Source organism: Oncorhynchus gorbuscha, linkage group LG02, assembly GCF_021184085.1.
Source record: "Oncorhynchus gorbuscha isolate QuinsamMale2020 ecotype Even-year linkage group LG02, OgorEven_v1.0, whole genome shotgun sequence".
NCBI classification, from domain to species: Eukaryota; Metazoa; Chordata; class Actinopteri; order Salmoniformes; family Salmonidae; genus Oncorhynchus; species Oncorhynchus gorbuscha.
Genome location: NC_060174.1, coordinates 25,923,062 through 25,941,891, shown reverse-complemented (window position 1 = coordinate 25,941,891; position 18,830 = coordinate 25,923,062). Strand labels below are relative to the sequence as shown.

Sequence of the window (18,830 nt, the reverse complement as noted above, 5' to 3'; positions counted from 1 at the left end):
GGGTCTTCCAAATGGACAATGACCCCAAGCATACTTCCAAAGTTGTAGCAAAATGGCTTAAGGACAACAAAGTCAAGGTATTGGAGTGGCATCACAAAGCCCTGACCTCAGTCCCAAAGAAAATGTGTGGGCAGAACTGAAAAAGCGTGTGCGAGCAAGAGGGCCTACAAACCTGACTTAGTTACACCAGCTCTGTCAGGAGGAATGGGCCAAAATTCACCAAATTTATTGTGGGAAGCTTGTAGAAGGCTACCTGAAAGGTTTGACCCAAGTTAAACAATTTTAAGACAATGCTACCAAATACTAATTGAGTGTATGATAACCTCTAACCCACTGGGAATGTGATGAAAGAAACAAGATGAAATAAATCACTACTATTATTCTGACATTTCACATTCTTAAAATAAAGAGGTGATCCAAACTGACCTAAAATAGGGATTTTTTACTAGGATTAAATGTCAGGAATTGAATGCATTTGGCTAAAGTGTTTGTAAACTTCTGACTTCAACTGTAATAACATGGATAATGTAAAGTTGAAATGGAATAATGACAAACATCTTTTTATTTTTCAATTCTGGATTTACTAAGTCAGGTTATCAAGGATAGTTGTAACTGCAGTGAGATCCCCCCTGAGACCAGAACTGACACCCCCCAACTATACAGACATAGCAACACTTGACAATATGATCATGTCTGTCATGGAACTATTATTTTCAATGCTCAAATCCAGAAATAGAAAAGGGCTCTTGTCCCCATCTTCAGTCACATAACATGTCAGAGAAATACTGAAATGTAAACACCTCTCCCACTCAATGATCAGCTGTGTCCTCAGTCACTCATACAGTCAACAAATCTAGACGAGATAAAAATAAATAATCGTAAGTAACACTGCCTGTAAAATAGGGACAGCTCTAGTGGGGACTGGGAGAGGGGGCAGCTATGGTCAGTCAACTCAATTAATTTAAAAGCAGAGCGCTCCTACACAAGACATACATTAAGGCTGCGTTGAAACAGGCAGCCCAATTCTGATATTGTTTTCCACAAATCGGTATTTTTACCATTCACATCAAATCTTCAGAGCTGATCCAATTAGTCAAAAGACCAATTAGTGAAAAAAAAGCAGAATTGTGCTGCCTATTTAAATGCAGCCTATGACTTACACACATGCAAGACAAGAGCTATGTTAAATGCAATTGTTCAAAAGCTCTTCACCCTTCCTTCATAATGATTAACAACTTAAAGTGCAGGATGGCAAAAAAATATATAGTCTCAGTCTTCAGGACTGCAATAGTGTATGATCGGAGGGAAATGGTATGAGGTTAAATGCTCCATCATTCTTGCCAATGCAGGTTAGTCGAACAAATCCAAGTTTGTAGTGTGGTAGTACTGTAGCTACTACTTGACATGAGGTTGTATGAATGGGGCTTGAGAGGAGAAACAGGGTAAGGAGTAGTGAAGCCCTTGGCTGACCAGGGCCTCTTAGCCCTCCTGTCCAAAGTCCTCTGTGAACTTCCTGACCTTGAACAAGTCTTCACTGTTGACTGTCGGACGCGTGGTGGACAGTGACCGCAGCATATCAGACTGGAGGGCAGAGGGACAAAGCATTAGCATTGTTCAGTATTTGTACAAATATGATTGTGTAATGCCTGAATGTGTAAACAAAATGTGAGTGTCTGTTTCTCACCATGCAGACGATGGGTTCCAGCAGCTTGTCGCTAGGCACATCCATCCAGGTTAATTCTATGGCAGCTGGGTCCCCAGGCGAACACGGGGTCAGAAGGTCATCCACCATCAATTGACTGTTGGCACGGGATGGCCCTCGCACCTAAGAGTAACACAACAAACAAATTCTAAAATCTCTTTAATAGCAGAGAAAGAGAAACACTTTTAGTGTAGTGTACAAGAGTCGACTACAATAGAGTTACTATATCATGGGCAATGTTTCATCTAATCTGCGTGTGGCCATGCAGCTCCCCAGGACTGCCACGCAGCTCCCCAGGACTGCCACGCAGCTCCCCAGGACTGCCACGCAGCTCCCCAGGACTGCCACGCAGCTCCCCAGGACTGCCACGCAGCTCCCCAGGACTGCCACGCAGCTCCCCAGGACTGCCACGCAGAAATATCAGCCCATGGAGAGAAGCACAAGATTGAACTTTCTAGAGTTTTCCCCTCTTAACACTATCAACCTTTCTCTTCACTGTGATCGAATCAACTCAATATTAGCCACTTTCAATGCAACATACTTAAACAAAACGAACTACGGAATAGGTTTTGTTGTAGGTAGTATACTTCGGAGTAGGATTCTATTACACACGACCCAGCCCATACTCTACACAGACCTGTGGGACATAGTCAATCAGAGCTGCAGTAGGCCTTTATGCAAATAGACCATTGCAATATATATGGATCCGTGCTATTTACTATGAACTGGACTGTGTTACCAGCTGTGGTCTTGAGTAGATGGGCTTGTTTTGAGATCAAAGCAAGAGCTGCATGTAGCCACGTGTGCACATTTTGTTCATATCTTTTGCTAGGGGCAGTGTTGTATTTTGAGACAGGCTTGAATAAGCTAAGTAGCCAATAGACAGAGGGTAGCATAATTGGTCTGATTCTCTTTAAGAATGATATGGGAATAATAATGCATTTGATTTTGTAAAGTGGTTTCTTGTATCAAAAACAACATTTTCATTAACCTTGTCTAAAGAACAAGTGGACAAACAGGTTCATGTCAAGCCCTGCATGTTTTTTTCTTATTCAATGGAATGTAAGCCTACATTGAATACCACACATTGGCTGCTACTTTAGGATGAATGATAGAACAGGTATTTAAACGTTAAAATGTTATGGGATGTATTTTCTCCATTGTTTTTGATGGTAAGCCAGTCTGGTAGACCGACATTATGAGCAAATAGTCACAGTTGCCTAGTTGGCCACTGTTAAAACTAACTTAAAGCAGGTTCAGCCTTAGTGTTCACAGTAAATGCACGCTGGAAGTTGCACAGAATTTTCACAAATTCAGACCCGAAATTTGCTCAGCGAGGAAAAACTTAGAGGGAACATCATGGGTATAAATGACCTTTTTGAAGTGTGTGGCTGACTGCACTTTCCTGACAGGCTGCATGAGGGCATCTCGTACAATGACGCTGATGTCAGCCCCGGAGTAGCCTTCTGTCTTTTTGGCGAGCTGACGAAGGTCTGCGTCACTCAGGCTGTGGGGTGTGTTGCCCAGGTGCAGCCGGAACATCTGTGACCTGGCGGGCTCCTCTGGGAGAGGGATGTAGATACGCTTCTCAAACCTGACAGTGACATAATTCTGATGAGAATGCTTGACGATGACTATTGTATCCATTAGGAAATCATTTTTGCTTGAACAATACAACACAAAACATTTCCCATTTTGGGTGCTTATCTACTGTTTTACAAACACTTCAAGAAAACTCCAGGACTGGTCTTCCACTCAATGGAATCTACATTAATAGGTACAGACAGTATAAACAAATATTCAGGCTTTATCATTACTTTTGTGAATCTGTTAAACAACAAACATACTGTATATCCCATCCCAACCTGCCCCCTTATTGATCACTGACCTTCTACGGATGGCAGCATCCAGAACCCAGGGAATGTTAGTGGCCCCAAGGGTGAGGATGCCATCGTTGTTGTTGCCCACACCTGCCATCAGAGAGTAGGAATGAAGACTATGTAAGCCTGTTGCTTATATAGAACATGTTACGCATTGAATCGGAAAGGTCAAGTCAACTGAGGCAGTAGACTTTTAAGTACTCTTTGATGGGGTGTTTGTTGGATCTGTAGTTCGATCTGAAGTCTTAAAGCTGTCTTGGCAGGAAGTGGGGAGTGGGTATAGACTGTAGACTAAATTCTCACCTTGCATCTGTACCAGGAACTCGGTCTTAATCCGCCGGGCTGCCTCACTCTCATTCTCATTCCTGGAGCCACAGAGCGAGTCCACCTCGTCAATAAAGATGATGGAGGGCTTGTGCTGGCGGGCAAGATCAAACAGGTTCTTCACCAGTCTGATGGATAGAGAGAGAAAGAGAGGCACAAACATTCAACAGGATACTTATGCTCGCTTCGAGGCAAGCAACACTGAAGCATGCATGAGAGCGCCAGCTGATCCGGACGAGTGTGTAATCATGCTCTCCATAGCCGATGTGAGCAAGAGCTTCACAAGGTCAACATTCACAAGGCAGATCAACATTCACAAGGCCGCAGAGCCAGACAGATTACCAGGACGTGTACTCAAGGCATGCACGGACCAACAGGCAAGTGTCTTCACTGACATTTTCAACCTCTCCCTGACCGAGTCTGTAATACCTACATGTTTCAAGCAGACCACCATAGTCCCTGTGCCCAAGAACACTAAAGTAACCTGCCTAAATGACTACCGTTCCATAGCTCTCACATCTGTAGCCATGAAGTGCTTTGAAAGGCTGGTCATGGCTCACATCAACACCATCATCCCGGAAACCCTGGACCCACTCCAATTTGCATACCGCTCCAACAGATCCACAAAGGACACAATCTCAATCGCACTCCACACTGCCCATTCCCACCTGAACAAAAGGAACACCTAAGGACCCTGGGACAAAACACCTCCCTCTGCATCTGGATCCTGGACTTCCTGACGGGCCGCCCCCAGGTGGTAAGGGTAGGCAACAACACATCTGCCACGCTGATCCTCAATACAAGGTCCCATCAGGGGTGTGTGCCGAGTCCCCTCCTGTACTGTTTGCCAAGCATGAATCCAACACCATCATTAAGTTTGCTGACGACACAACAGTGGTATGCCTGATCAACGACGACACAGACTATAGGGAGGATGTCAGAGACCTGGCAGTGTGGTGCCAGGACAACAACCTCTCACTCAACGTGAGTATGACAAAGGAGTTGATCGTGAACTACAGGAAAAGGAGGGCCGAACAGGCCCCCATTCACATAAAAAGGGCTGTAGTGGAGCAGTTCGAGAGTTTCAAGGTCCTTGGTGCCCACATCACCAACAAACTATCATGGTCCAAACACACCAAGACAATCATGAAGAGGGCACTACAATGCCCTTTCCCCCTCAGAAGACTGAAAAGATTTGGCATGGGTCCCCAGATCCTCAAAAGGTTTCACAACTGCACAATCGAGAGCATCCTGACCGGTTGCATCACTGCCTGGTATGGCAACTGCTATGCATATGACCATAAGGCGCTACAGAGGGTACTGCGTACGGCTCAGTACATCACTGGGCCTAAGCTTCCAGCCATCCAGGACCTATATACTAGGCATGTCAAAGGATGGTCCAAAAAATTGTCAAGACTCCAAACACCCAAGTCATAGACTGTTCTCTCTGCTACTGTTTGAGCTCCAAGTCTAGGTACAAAAGGCTCCTTAACAGCTTCTACCCACAAGCCATAAGACTGCTTAACAATTAATCAAATGGCCACCCGGACTATTTGCATTAACCCCCCCTTTGTTTTGACACCGCTACTACTCGCTGTTTATCTATGCATAGTCACTTTACCCCGACCTACATGTACAAATTACTTCAATCATTGACTCGATACAGGTAGCCACTGTATATAACCCGATTATTGATATGGAGTGCGTTTTTTAAACTTTTAAACTGCATTGTTGGTTAAGGGCTTGTAAGTAAGCATTTCACAGTAAGGTTGTATTCAGCGCATGTGAGAAATAAAATGTATATTTGACACATAAGTATCAGTGAGATTCTGGGGGATTTACATGAACAGTAGAATTACAAATAAGAAATTATGTCTCACTTCTCACTCTCTCCAAGCCACTTGGACATGAGGTCTGATGATGACACAGAAAAGAAGGTGGAGTTGTTGGCTTCTGTGGCTACTGCTTTGGCCAGGTAAGACTTTCCCGTCCCAGGGGGTCCAAAGAGAAGAATCCCTCTCCATGGAGTGCGTTTGCCTGCAACCAGAGATACATTCAAGCATAATAAACAAATAGACAGAATACACATACAGTATTATCATTATGGTGACATGTCCATGCAGAAGATAGTGAGAAAGAGAGTATATATGTGAGGGGAAAAAAGGCAGTCTAACCTGTGAAGAGGTGAGGGAATTTAATGGGCAGGATTACAGCTTCCTTCAGGGCCTCCTTAGCTCCCTCTAGCCCAGCTACATCGTTCCACCGGACATTGGGCTTTTCCATCACAATGGCACCTGTACCATGACATGGATCAGTTTAGCATCAAAGTTCATTTCCCTCATGAACATCAGACACAGTTTAGACAGCTGGTGTGTGAAAGAGGAGACAAACACACACTCACCCATCAGTTGCTCCTGCAGTTTCTTTCTCTCTGGGTTTTCACCTTCGCTGTCACTGTCACTCCTAAAAGGAATGTGTAATGTGAAAAACTATTTGGTGCCGGTGACTATGTGGCACTTATTTGATTTCTCTCAACTCAACCCCATTCGATGTGTGGAAACAGATGTGGATGGGTCTATGTCTACATAAGGGTGGTCATTTTTTTTAAACTCATTTTTTTTAAACTCACAAAAGCTCTGACGAAGGCCGTCAGGCCGATGCGTAAGCTTATTACAGATCAGTGATACTATCAAGAGCAGTGTGCGGTTTCTTTTTTCCTTCATATTGTCTGTTTGGCAAATTGTTATTTCCTAGGTATGCTTGTGTTAATGTAGGACAGTGTCTGTGTGAACAGATGTGTGACAACATACTTATCATTACTCTGTGCTTCCTTGACAGGCTTCTTCCCTGTTTTTTCTTTGTTTTTCAAGAAATCTTTGAGTTTCTCGGCCCGGTCTAGGTACTGCATACACTTCCCACGTATGCTCTCCTTTGCCTTGTCACTGTGTGCCTCATCTGGAAGAAGAGATCAAAACACATTACTTTTTGCCTTCAAAAACAACAACCTAATTTCTACTCTGAATACTTCAAACAAATTGGACTGTGGACAGAAAAATATTACATTTCACACTCACACTTGATAGCATGCAGGAAGTACTCCACTGCATGCTGGTAAAGGCGCAAGGCTTCCTCATAGTTCTTGTTCTTGTCCTCCTCTGTGGCTTTGGTCACAAGATCAATCGCTTTCTTTGTGAGGGAAGAGAGGAAGGGATGAACCATATAAACGAAACAGGTGAGTCCAGGTTCAGACCATGGGTCAAACCAAACAAATAAACTGTACATTTACCTTTAAGGTTGGAATCCATAAACTGTAACAGATTATATGACATTTACAGACCAATAACTACTAGTACTCACTAGACTTGACAAACAAACTATTTTGCTTGCAAGACATTCCTCGTAACAGTTATTCGTGCCAATGGTCAAACTACCAACAGTGGAAAATGTGGTGTTATTGTTGTAGCTACAGTATTCAGTTCAATAACAAGTTGACCGGTAACTATTAAGCAGAATGTATAATAGTGTAGCTAGTAAATTAACGGTGATAACGTTAGCTAGCTAATGTTTTGCTACCTGTAATGTTGACGTTGTCATTTCATCTCACTCTTTTTCTCTTCGCCCAGCGTCTCTGATGCTAATTCAAGGTATCTTTCAAAATATGGTTGCTATATTTTCAGGAGAGGGGTTGCTACAAAATCATGACAAAGGTAGCTTCGCCAGCCTATTTGACAGCCACTGCCCAGGCAACAGCAACAACCGTAGCTAGTGGTAACTACAGACGTTCGTGCAGCGTCTGCGTCACTCTTGAAAGAGAAGAAAAACAGAAGTACTGACGCCTAGCGGACAGGATGATCACTGAGTCAGATTATTATTCTTTTTTTTAAAGAGGAGTGGCACGGTATTGCGAAATCCATTTTTTTTGTTATGCTTTTCTGAACCAGCTTTCTTTCCATTGCAATGACAGACATCAAATCCATTTGTTACAGTTGGACATTAACATGTTTAATTCTTATAGATATTTACATTTTAGATTATTACATTACATCTTAATACAGCCTTGGAAGTCTAAAATACTTTGCATATAACAGGTTTGCAGCAGCAGGGTTTCTCCTGTGCTTTCTCTGCTAAATGATTGTGTGGAACGCAAGCTGCCACATGTAACTTTGGTTAAAAAACCCTTTCTCAAAAAAAGAAGCTTTTCTTTGCAATAACAGTATATAGCTCAAAACTAACAACCAAAGGAGAAAGATATGACAGTTTGACAATGTCAAATGCTAATTAAGATACATTCATGGGTAAATTAAGGTGGCGATCAAGCTAGAAATTGAACAGTTCAGGTATTGATAAAAATGTCCATTATTAGAAGTAGGCCTACAGAGACTGAATTGGGATAGAGTTCAGTCATACAATTGGCAGCATCCACTAGGCCCCACGTACAGTATCCGCTTACATACTGAGACAAGCTGTTAGGGTGATCACGTGGTAGAGCAGGGTCTGAAAAAGAGCTTTGACATATGTAGGACTCAGAGGTCGCATACAGCAAGATGATAAGCTTATACAGGGATAAAACAAAATAAAAGAATAGCATCCCATTTGTGCTAGTAAACACATCCAAAGCTTTCTTTCACTAAATGGACATGATGAGGTACCATATTACAGCTGAAATTGTGTTTTCTCAGATATCATAGTGCTGAATGAACATATTTGAACGTTCTTTATAGGTATATATTTTGCTTATTTTAATTATGTACTGGATGGAAACATTCCCCAGAACACTTAGCAGACAGCTTGTAGCTCAGTGACTTTACTGTGGATGCTTATTGACATTAAATATTATGTTTACATGGTGTGTATGCAACACTTCCTCAGGAATCACACAAAAATATGAGGTCAGAAAAAGGCAGAGAAGCTTAGGTATGACCTCATGAGCTTTAATAGAAAGCATTGGCTTAGGGCTAATGCAGAAGGGAATGATAAAGGGAAGTGGTGTTCTCAGGCAGCATAGGACAATGGTTTGGCAGTGTGACTAGCCTACTGGAGGGCAGGTTGACTTTGAGGCAGGTGACAGGGGTCACTGGCGTTACGCCATGGTTTTGCAAATGCTCAAAAACAGCATCACATTTTCATAGTCAAGTCATGCTAAACATAGGATATACATTCATACAAAATAATTAACTGAAAAACAGTACGGAAATAGCATGTTAACAATATAAGAATAATCCTATTGCTGTGCATGTTGTTGAAAGCTTACTTTGCTTTAAAACCTTTTACCTTTTGAAAATAAAAAATACTTTTACACACACTAAAAATAGCATTTATGACTACATGTAACAAGGCACAGTTGGCAATACTGATTATAACAGTCATTTTGGATAATGTGCTAGATAATCCATTTTTGGGTAACAGGCACTCTATAAAGCCAACAGAAATGCAAAAGTATGCTCTAGGCCACTCACACGCAGTCATCAACTTGGAAACCCAATTGACACATGCTCATATGAACAAACTCGTACTCTGTTCATCACAAAATCACTCATTTGCCTGACAAGAACAGAGTACATACATAAAAAATTGCCAAAATTACATTGGAAGGCTGTGTTGAATGATACATAGTAAAAATAAGAATATTTCTGGATATGTTCCCGACTTCAGCCTCTTCCCATTTCACGTCAGCAGACCCAGACGAGTCAGTTTGGCAGACAGGAAGGAATGAAGAACAAACACCATGGGCTTGGGGCCAGAGTGCAGGTCAAACACCTGAAAGAAAGAGACAAGATAAAAAATACAAACAGTACATTAATCAATACAGTCAATGGACTTTTAGACCATTACATTCTAACAGTGATGTAGTTTACCATTTCACCCTCTGGACCCCCAAAGTCCAGATAGAGGTTGCGGATCCCGTCATCTGCAGACATCTTGAGCTTCTCGAAGGGGTATCTGAAGAGCACAGCACCCCCTGCAGTCTCTCCTGGCTCCCGGGTCACAGTGAAGCCCTTCTCATAGTGCAGTATGAGGCGAACGTCCTGTCTGTTCAGCATGCAACCTGAGGTACAGAGGGAGGGAAGTGTGAGAACAGTACTGCACAAAGTAAACATGTGTGGGTGTGTGTGTGTGTGTGTGTGTAATTGGAACAGTATGTGCCTGTGTGAAAGGGTTTATGAACATGTTTGTGTTGCAGTGGAATAGGGAAGGAAAAGACTGAACATTTCCAGCACATACAAGCAGCCAACTATTGTTCTCTATTGAGTGGAAACATTCCCCCAACTGACTATGCTTCTTCCTTTACAACTTTTTTTCCCCCACTGGTGTTTTTGGTACATTCACTTTTTTCAGTCACCACTTCCTGTATCACTGTGAGAAGTGAATCATGTGATTCCAAAGCCTCACTCAATAATATATGCAGATATTTAGACAAAACAACATTAGACATACAGACAGACACACACACTCACCAATGGAGACCTCCTTAATGAGTTCTGCGGCAGCATGCGCCCCCTGCACCAGGGCCCGTGTCCACGAGGACAGGTCCCAGTGTGTCTCCACCCGGAACACATGGGACTCGATGCCCCGCCCTGTACCCGTCCGAGTGGCAAACACCAGGTCTGCCCCCTGTGCCGGGGAACTGCGGGCACTGCCAGAGTGCACCAGTCTACAGAGAAACAGGAACAAACCACAAGGTTATATCAACTCACTGTTTGCTCCTCCCACAAGTGATTTTTAAAGAGCTTACAGTGATTCATAAGTTATGATAACAAAATGCCAACACATCGCAGAGTGAAATTGGCAGAGAGAGAAAGAGATAGAGACAGACAGACAAAGAGAAATACAACCTACATTCTAATTCTGTCTGGGAAACTTGTTGTCCTACCTTGTGGCAAGTAGTGGGTGTGTGAGCATGGGTGTGGACCAGGCTTCGCGGTTCCATGGCACTGATTCAAACAGCAGGATATCTTTCTCTGTCAGTGCCATGACGATTGGTCGGAACTGGTGCCGCCCACCATCCAGCTGGACCTACACCATAAAGAAAGAGAGACAGCATGAGAGAAGTGTGTCAAAGTGCTTATGTAATTTCTGATGAGATTTTCCACGTCTGATTGTGTAGTTGTGTGGGTGTCATGCTAGGTGGGCCCAGAGGAAAGTTAACGCAACGGCACCTTCCTTTGGTTCTGTCTCAAAGTGCTTCCTGTCAACCCCCAACATGGCCAACAAAAAACACACACAGACAATATCTATACATTTAACATGGTGTACTGACACTACACCACTACCCACTTTGTGGACTATTGCTCCCATGCTGATATGCCCTGTGGACTATTGCTCCCATGCTGATATGCCCTGTGGACTATTGCTCCCATGCTGCTATGCCCTGTGGACTATTGCTCCCATGCTGATATGCCCTGTGGACTATTGCTCCCATGCTGCTATGCTCTGTGGGCTATTGCTCCCATGCTGCTATGCCCTGTGGACTATTGCTCCCATGCTGCTATACCCTGTGGACTATTGCTCCCATGCATCTATGCCCTGTGGGCTATTGCTCCCATGCTGCTATACCCTGTGGACTATTGCTCCCATGCTGCTATGCCCTGTGGGCTATTGCTCCCATGCTGCTATGCCCTGTGGACTATTGCTCCCATGCTGCTATGCCCTGTGGGCTATTGCCCCCATGCTGCTATACCCTGTGGGCTATTGCTCCCATGCATCTATGCCCTGTGGGCTATTGCTCCCATGCTGCTATGCCCTGTGGACTATTTCTCCCATGCTGCTATGCCCTGTGGGCTATTGCTCCCATGCATCTATGCCCTGTGGACTATTGCTCCCATGCTGCTATACCCTGTGGACTATTTCTCCCATGCTGCTATGCCCTGTGGGCTATTGCTCCCATGCATCTATGCCCTGTGGGCTATTGCTCCCATGCAGCTATGCCCTGCGGGCATTTGCTCCCATGCAGCTATGCTCTGTGGGCTATTGCTCTCTTGCAGCTATGCTCTGTGGGCTATTGCTCCCATGCTGCTATGCTCTGTGGGCTATTTTTCCCATGCTGCTATGCTCTGTGGGCTATTGCTCCCATGTTGCTATGCTCTTTGGGCTATTGCTCCCATGCAGCTATGCTCTGTGGGCTATTGCTCCCATGCTGCTATGCCCTGTGGACTATTGCTTCCATGCTGATATGCCCTGTGGACTATTGCTCCCATGCTGCTATGCCCTGTGGACTATTGCTCCCATGCTGATATGCCCTGTGGACTATTGCTCCCATGCTGCTATGCTCTGTGGGCTATTGCTCCCATGCTCTGTGGGCTATTGCTCCCATGCAGCTATGCTCTGTGGGATATTGCTCCCATGCTGCTATGCTCTGTGGCCTATTGCTCCCATGCTGCTATGCTCTGTGGCCTATTGCTCCCATGCTGCTATGCTCTGTGGGCTATTGCTCCCATGCTGCTATGCTCTGTGGGCTATTACTCCCATGCAGCTATGCTCTGTGGGCTATTGCTCCCATGCTGCTATGCTCTGTGGGCTATTGCTCCCATGCAGCTATGCTCCGTGGGCTATTGCTCCCATGCTGCTATGCTCTGTGGGCTATTGCTCCCATGCCGCTATGCTCTGTAGGCTATTGCTCCCACTCCGCTATGCTCTGTGGGCTATTGCTCCCATGCTGCTATGCTCTGTGGGCTATTGCTCCCATGCTGCTATGCTCTGTGGGCTATTGCTCCCATGCTGCTATGCCCTGTGGACTATTTGCTACATTCATTTTGTTCAGCTGTTTCTCTTTCCCCCCCATTGTTGACCTTTCTTCAATTGTGCTGTCTCTAGTGTTCTTTTTAATTATGTGTAACGTGTGCTGTGACTTGTGACACATGTAAACTGCACTTTAAATAAATTCTGATTCGCACAACATATAAGACAGCACATTTAAAAGACTACAGAAGATCACAACTGAAAGTTCAGAACAAACACAGTGACCCATTTATAAAACTCTTCACAGTACACATGCACTATTATACAAGGCTGAACAACACACACAATGCTGTATGTGTATTTGACAGCAGCATACAGTACTTCAATTAGATTATTTTTGCTTAATATTTAGTGTGTTTGTGTAATTTATTCTAAAGGCCTATATGAGTGCAGTACCTGTTCTGCCAGCCAGCTGATGTGTTTGAGTTGGGGGTGTGACCCAGTGGTGCTGGAGCCCAGATAGGAGTTGATGTGGGCCAGAGTCTGGGGCAGCAGGGCAGCAATGTTGGTGTGGATGGCTGTGAACCAGGAGTGGGCGCTGGGGCCATCCTTACAGCGCATCACTACTGTGTGCTGGCCATCAGGGGAGTGCAGCTCCAAGAGCCTTTGGGAGTCAACAGTCCTCATCATTATCTTACTAAAACATACCAAACCAACATTCTCATTATGTTTCCTATTTTCCCTCTTATGCCACATTTCAATTGCACGCACACAATGCAGGTCTTACCTGTTCTCCAGGTCAGGCATGGTCAAGTTTCTGCTGATAAAGCACATTTTGAGGAGGATGACCTTCCTGTCCTTGGCCCCACTGTGTTTGGGGGACCCAGAGTCCTCACTGCCACTGAAGTTGGGGGACTGAGGACGCACCCCATCCCACGGCAGGTCTGCCACCAAGGAGGGCTTCTTAAACAGTGGGGAAACCTCTCTGATATATTTAACTACAGAAACGCAGAAAGACACAAAATAAAGAACATTAGTGATTAATTATGCATAGACCCCAAGTTGTACAAAAGTGTGTCTAAACGCAACACACGATTGATCATGTTTCAGACTGTGGTTGAAAAGTTGCAACGCTCAATTAAAGAGTAATACATGTCTTATAAGGATGTATTAGTCTCTTGTGGAGTTGTTCTGAGTAGGAGAGTTGGCGGAGCAGTTGTGTGCTTGGCAGGTCGGCTGCTTGGAGAAGAATGGCTTTGACTGAAATCATGAATTCACTTTCCAAATTTGGTCCTGCGGCCTATTCCACTTCTCCTCTCTCTCTCTCTCTCTCTCTTCTCTACTGGTGTATGTTAGTCCTCTGGGTCGCTCTGCTCTGACTGAGAAACTCGATATGAGGAGCTGAAAGGATGAGGTCATTGTTGCATGTAGGAGAGGACTAGGGTTGTGAAAGTAATTGGCCCAAACATATTGTATGAATATGGGTGGACTGTGTGTGTGTGTTTGTGTGTAATTTGACGGAAAGAGGGAGATAGTGGTGAGGCACGAGGTCAAGGATTGGAACCCATTTCCAAGACCCTGCTAACCACACTGCTCTTACTAACCGTGTCAGGGAATATTTCTGCAAGTCTTTTGGTGTGTATATGTACCGTATGTGTATGAATGTGTTTCACGAAGCGGCTGGACCTCTAGACATGAGCTAGAGCATGAGGAAACCCTTACCCAAACCCAACCCAGAAAGAAATCAAGATGGACAGAGCCTGCTACAGTCACACTGTGAATCCTGATGAAGCAAAATAAAGATTACACTCACTGCTATAGTGGTATATGCCCAATACACACCGCCACATGTTTTAGTGAGGAGCAATAAATGACGAATCAAGTTAACGTAATTATGCTTCTTCCAGTCACAACACCACTGCAGTGTTCCAATGTGGTTATCAATGTCATGGTATATTTAAATACAGGTTCTGTCTGTGTGTGGCATTCCTACGTCCCCACTGTACTGTAGCTCTGGTATCTGTATGGATATTCTTTAGCAATGATACGTTGAGCTATAGGTGACAAAGACGTTATGACACTGGCTCGCATTCAGAGGGAAGATACATATTGGAGAATTGGAGATTTAACACTACATCTCCATCTGCCAACACTCTCTGCTTGAGTAAGTGCAGACTGCAGTGGAACAAGGAGGATGTTTGGGCTAGTTGGTGTTTTATGGCAGAGTAGCCTGTTGAACTGACCGAGGAGAAAGTGTGTCCCACACCCAACATGGAGTTAAAACTTTGTGAAAAGTTCTGAGTCAGATAGTTGGTTCCAGAAGCTGCTCTCACTGTCCCTCTCTGATGCTGTTTAAAGATCTCATTATAACTGTCAGCATTGTCACTCAGCTCCAGTTCAGATTTTAATTAGGGCAGTACACAGAGGACAGTGTGTGTGTGTGTGTGTGTGTGTGTGTGTGTGTGTGTGTGTGTGTGTGTGTGTGTGTGTGTGTGTGTGTGTGTGTGTGTGTGTGTGTGTGTGTGTGTGTGTGTGTGTGTGTGTGTGTGTGTGTGTGTGTGTGTGTGTGTGAGTGTGTGTAAGAACGAAAGAAAGAATGAAAGAATAAAAGAAAAGATTAGTGAGAGATTGAGAGAGATGAGAAGAGGTGCATAGAGATGCCATCACAAATAGCTGGAGCTAGTTCGTCTCTCTCCCTCCATACCTCTATGCCCACAGCAATGCAGAGGAATGAGACAGAGAGGAGGAAGCGGAGAAAAGCCAAGGGAATCTGTCTGACTCCAACTTATATTTGGCTGAAGGAGTTGAGGTTCAATCCCCCATGGGTTGATCAGGCATACATTTTCTGTCTTCTTCTTGTAGCCTTCACCCGGGTATGGCTTTAAGTGATCGGCTACACCACAGACCCTTACCAATGTTTTTCTTTTGACCAAAATCCCCCTGTGGTTTGTCCAGCTTCACCCTCTTTTCTCTCCCCCTCCCCCTGCCACAGACTGTGTGCTGCCAGGCCTTTAATGAGAACAGTGTGTCAGACTCCCCAGATGAGGGTGGGGGGGGGGTTGTAGAAGGCTCTGGAGAGGCTCCCTCTGCTCCCCTCAAATATACACACCTGCCCCCCATTCAAAAAGGCCCCCTGCTACTCCCATTCAAACACACACACACCTATCCCCTTCCTCGCCTCTTTTCACCCTGACCTGGATCACAAAAGGATGGCATGCCAGTTGGCAGAAGCATTGTATATATCCAGTAGGTGGATTTAAAAAAAACATTATAGAAAGTACACATGCTGCTACACTGTCCATGCAATGAATCACACAAACAAATGTCTTTGGTAGGTTATGGTCAGATCTTTATGTGGATATCCATCTCTGTTTACAGACACAGACAACTTGAAAAAACGATGAGACAGAGACTGGAGAGCAAATGTGCTTTCCCACTGATATTAATCACATACTTCATATGTGGTGGCTTTTATGTCGCATTGCAGAACCAAGTGAAATGGTCAATGGTCATTGGTCAGTAAGTTTTGGCTTGTGAACAAAAGAAAATAACTGTCTCTAATCGGGCCTGTCCCCATTTTATGAATACAGTCTTTGTCTCTTTGTAGTGTTCTTATTCTTCCTTTTAACCGGACAATGGCCTCCTCCGCTATCCACCAACAAGCAGACAAACTAAACAAGACAGCCATGAGCCAATGTACTAACTGAATGGCGTTAGTCAATGTCCATTACAGTGAGCTCATGTTTATTATGAACGGCAAAATAAAGCCGATATCGTATTAGTTAGAAACACAACATCTTGGGAGCAACCTGGTTGAGGAATGTGAAGTCACTAATTGCTGTAATGTCTAGCGTTTATGTACTGTGTACATTACATATTGGTCTGGAAATTGAAACCTCATTCTGACCTTCAGAGGATGAGGAGAATGCAGACAGATTGGAATTGTGGTCCATTTACAAACACCACAACTCACTCCCTGTCATTCTAACAAACAGTGGCAGGCAACTGGCACATTCCTTAAACAAAATCACAGGTTTTCCACAATGGATAGACAGAGATTACACAAACTTATTTCGGACTATTAGGCCTATTTCAGACGAGAAGCAGAAAATACGACTTTATTTTTGGGGTCATAGTTATTTTTGGGGTCATTTGGGGTCATTTGACTTGCTAAATGACACAAACTGCATCACACTAACTACATCCAACCTTATTCAGAGTTCATTTGCAAACCATTAACCACCACACAGTGCATTTCAGCCCCTGACCAGTTGTTTCCAAACCCTGGGCTTTACACTGAAGTACTCTTAAAATCAATATATGAGCACACAAACGTGATGATTCACCGCTTTAGCATACAATGACCTATCTAAAACAATCCACTGCCACAAATACAAGATAGCTAATTTTGTAACCACAGTGCAATACTTTCGTGTTTACAATATACCTAAAGATAGGCTACGTTGAGTCAGTTGACACCGCCCCCTATAAAATCCCATCAATGGTTGTGGAGTTTGAACTTGTTACATTGTAGCCTATGCGCTGTGGTTTGACAATGTGTTAGAAAGTAAACATTGTAGCCTAAAACCATGGCCCGAATTCTGGCTACGTTGAAAATAAATGAAAAAGTAGCCTGGTCATCAATCAGTTCATCTAACTGGCTGCTCATTATCTTATTTTAGGTATTTCTGTGTGTCTATTTCCTGATGCAATATTCTGCCCACAGCTGCATCCTAGGCCTAGGCTGCATCTTCTAAGAAAAAGGCAGAATTAAGTCGCATTTGGCTATAAATTGAACATTGTTTTGGCTACTACTGAAGGCTGCTGTCAGACTGACTGGCCTTCTCAAATCCCCGCTATTGCGTTTGGAAACTTACCCTCAAGCGTAACCTCTTTCCCGGCCTTTTTTAGAGCCTGCACCGCTAGATCATGCGTAGCCTCCCTGAGGTCATTTCCATTGACTGACAGGATCGCATCGCCGACCCGAAGTGCCCGACTCTGATCAGCTGCAAGTCCGGGGAAGATCTTGGATATGAGGATGGGCATTCGGTTTTCCCGACCCCCCTTGATACTGATCCCCAACCCGCCAGACTCTTGTTTTACAACTCTAACTTTACGCACAGCTTCTGATGCGCCGGATTCTAAATTGATGGAAGTTTCGCCATGCCTGGAACTGAAGCTAGATCCAGGACTACCGTAACTGGACCCCGGGCTGCCAAAATCAGAGTTCGTACCGTTATCACGATTATACTTGCCAGGGCTGGGGCTATTAAAACCGTCGTAGTGACCCCGGTTGATGCCCCCGCGCGCTGGGCTACCGCTTCGTCCTAGCGCACCATGGTTCGGATGTAGTTCTGGGTTTGAGGTTTGACCACGGTTCGAATTTCCCGACGCTAAACCCGGGTCGTTTCCGTTAGACGTTCCATTCCGCAGTCCCGCTGAATTGGTGTAATCCAAGTTGTTCCCGTGTCCGCTTATCTCTGTTTCGGCCGTTAATGTGAAAGTCTCGCGGGTCAATTCGGCCGCTACCCGAATCCAGCGGTCCCGGAGCAAAAGATCTAATTGACCATTTTTGTCCGCTCGTGTCCAGACAGCCATCCTGGTAGTCCGCGGTAGATTTCAGACTAAACTCATGATGAACTTTTCCTATTTTCAGAGTGCGTAGGCTACCCAAGCACTATCCTACACTACATTTGACACACCCACTTACGCACAGATTGCAGGAAAATGTTTCAACAAAAAAAGTGGAAGGGAACAAATGCCTCTGACGGCCTCCCTCTTCATTTGGGGTGCTGAAGCCGGCCGCCTGCTGAGGAAAAACTCTGAGCCGGATGACAGAAACAGCCAATGAATGGGACCTCAAATTACTTATTCATGAAAGAGGCGGGGTGTCAAGAAATTCCCAGACATGTAGGCCTACTTTTTAAAAATCTTCTGAAGGCTAGTCCATCTCTCTTCTCAATATAGGGCTCTATTATCCCGTCTATTAAATTGGAACAGACACTTTATAATATAAGTGTTTATAATTGATTAACGAATGGTAATAGCATTTAACATGTAGGCTATAGCATATTAGTGAACAATTCATTGACATTTTCAACTATCTAACAAAGCTTTAGATAGTTGGTAGCTCAAGGTCAACAAACAGACTAGACTACAACAGTTTTATAGAAATATACCTACAGTCTTAGGCTTCCCTAGTCTTCTAAGGGAGCAGATGGACAGATCCACACTGTAGACATAGGACT

At 44.3% G+C, this 18,830-nt stretch overlaps 2 protein-coding genes across 3 annotated transcripts; both read right to left on the bottom strand.

The window, feature by feature from the left end:
- Positions 1-558: 558 nt before the first annotated feature.
- vps4a (vacuolar protein sorting 4 homolog A) lies at positions 559-7,706 on the bottom strand. 2 transcript variants are annotated; one of them, XR_006831232.1, is made up of 11 exons: positions 7,480-7,706; positions 6,981-7,092; positions 6,717-6,861; positions 6,308-6,369; positions 6,081-6,200; positions 5,787-5,943; positions 3,886-4,034; positions 3,591-3,672; positions 3,108-3,296; positions 1,685-1,825; positions 559-1,581 (listed from the first exon to the last, which is right to left on the bottom strand). XR_006831232.1 is itself a non-coding variant. In XM_046293429.1 (11 exons), the coding sequence occupies exons 1-11, from the start codon at positions 7,498-7,500 to the stop codon at positions 1,480-1,482; spliced, it is 1,311 nt and encodes a 436-aa protein (XP_046149385.1). In that variant the 5' UTR covers positions 7,501-7,705; the 3' UTR covers positions 559-1,479. The 2 variants fall into 2 exon arrangements, 1 of the variants encoding a protein (XP_046149385.1); XM_046293429.1 differs by having other exon boundaries at positions 3,077-3,296; positions 7,480-7,705.
- A 1,115-nt stretch (positions 7,707-8,821) lies between these two features.
- sntb2 (syntrophin, beta 2) lies at positions 8,822-18,375 on the bottom strand. The gene is made up of 7 exons (XM_046306008.1): positions 17,460-18,375; positions 13,370-13,580; positions 13,039-13,246; positions 10,778-10,920; positions 10,362-10,558; positions 9,762-9,952; positions 8,822-9,663 (listed from the first exon to the last, which is right to left on the bottom strand). The coding sequence occupies exons 1-7, from the start codon at positions 18,178-18,180 to the stop codon at positions 9,571-9,573; spliced, it is 1,764 nt and encodes a 587-aa protein (XP_046161964.1). The 5' UTR covers positions 18,181-18,375; the 3' UTR covers positions 8,822-9,570.
- Between the last annotated feature and the right edge of the window lie 455 nt (positions 18,376-18,830).

Excerpts from the sequence above, each read along its gene's own strand:
- vps4a (XM_046293429.1), bottom strand. The coding sequence starts at position 7,500 with ATGACAACGTCAACATTACAG. Across the intron at positions 6,370-6,716 it reads GAAGCACAGAGTAATGATAA|GAGTGACAGTGACAGCGAAG; the intron begins GTATGTTGTCAC and ends CATTCCTTTTAG. Across the intron at positions 1,826-3,076 it reads CAGCCACACACTTCAAAAAG|GTGCGAGGGCCATCCCGTGC; the intron begins GTCATTTATACC and ends TGTTACTCTTAG.
- sntb2 (XM_046306008.1), bottom strand. The coding sequence starts at position 18,180 with ATGGCTGTCTGGACACGAGCGGACAAAAATGGTCAATTAGATCTTTTG. Across the intron at positions 10,559-10,777 it reads CACCCACTACTTGCCACAAG|ACTGGTGCACTCTGGCAGTG; the intron begins GTAGGACAACAA and ends GTTTCTCTGTAG. Across the intron at positions 9,953-10,361 it reads CATTAAGGAGGTCTCCATTG|GTTGCATGCTGAACAGACAG; the intron begins GTGAGTGTGTGT and ends TCTGTACCTCAG.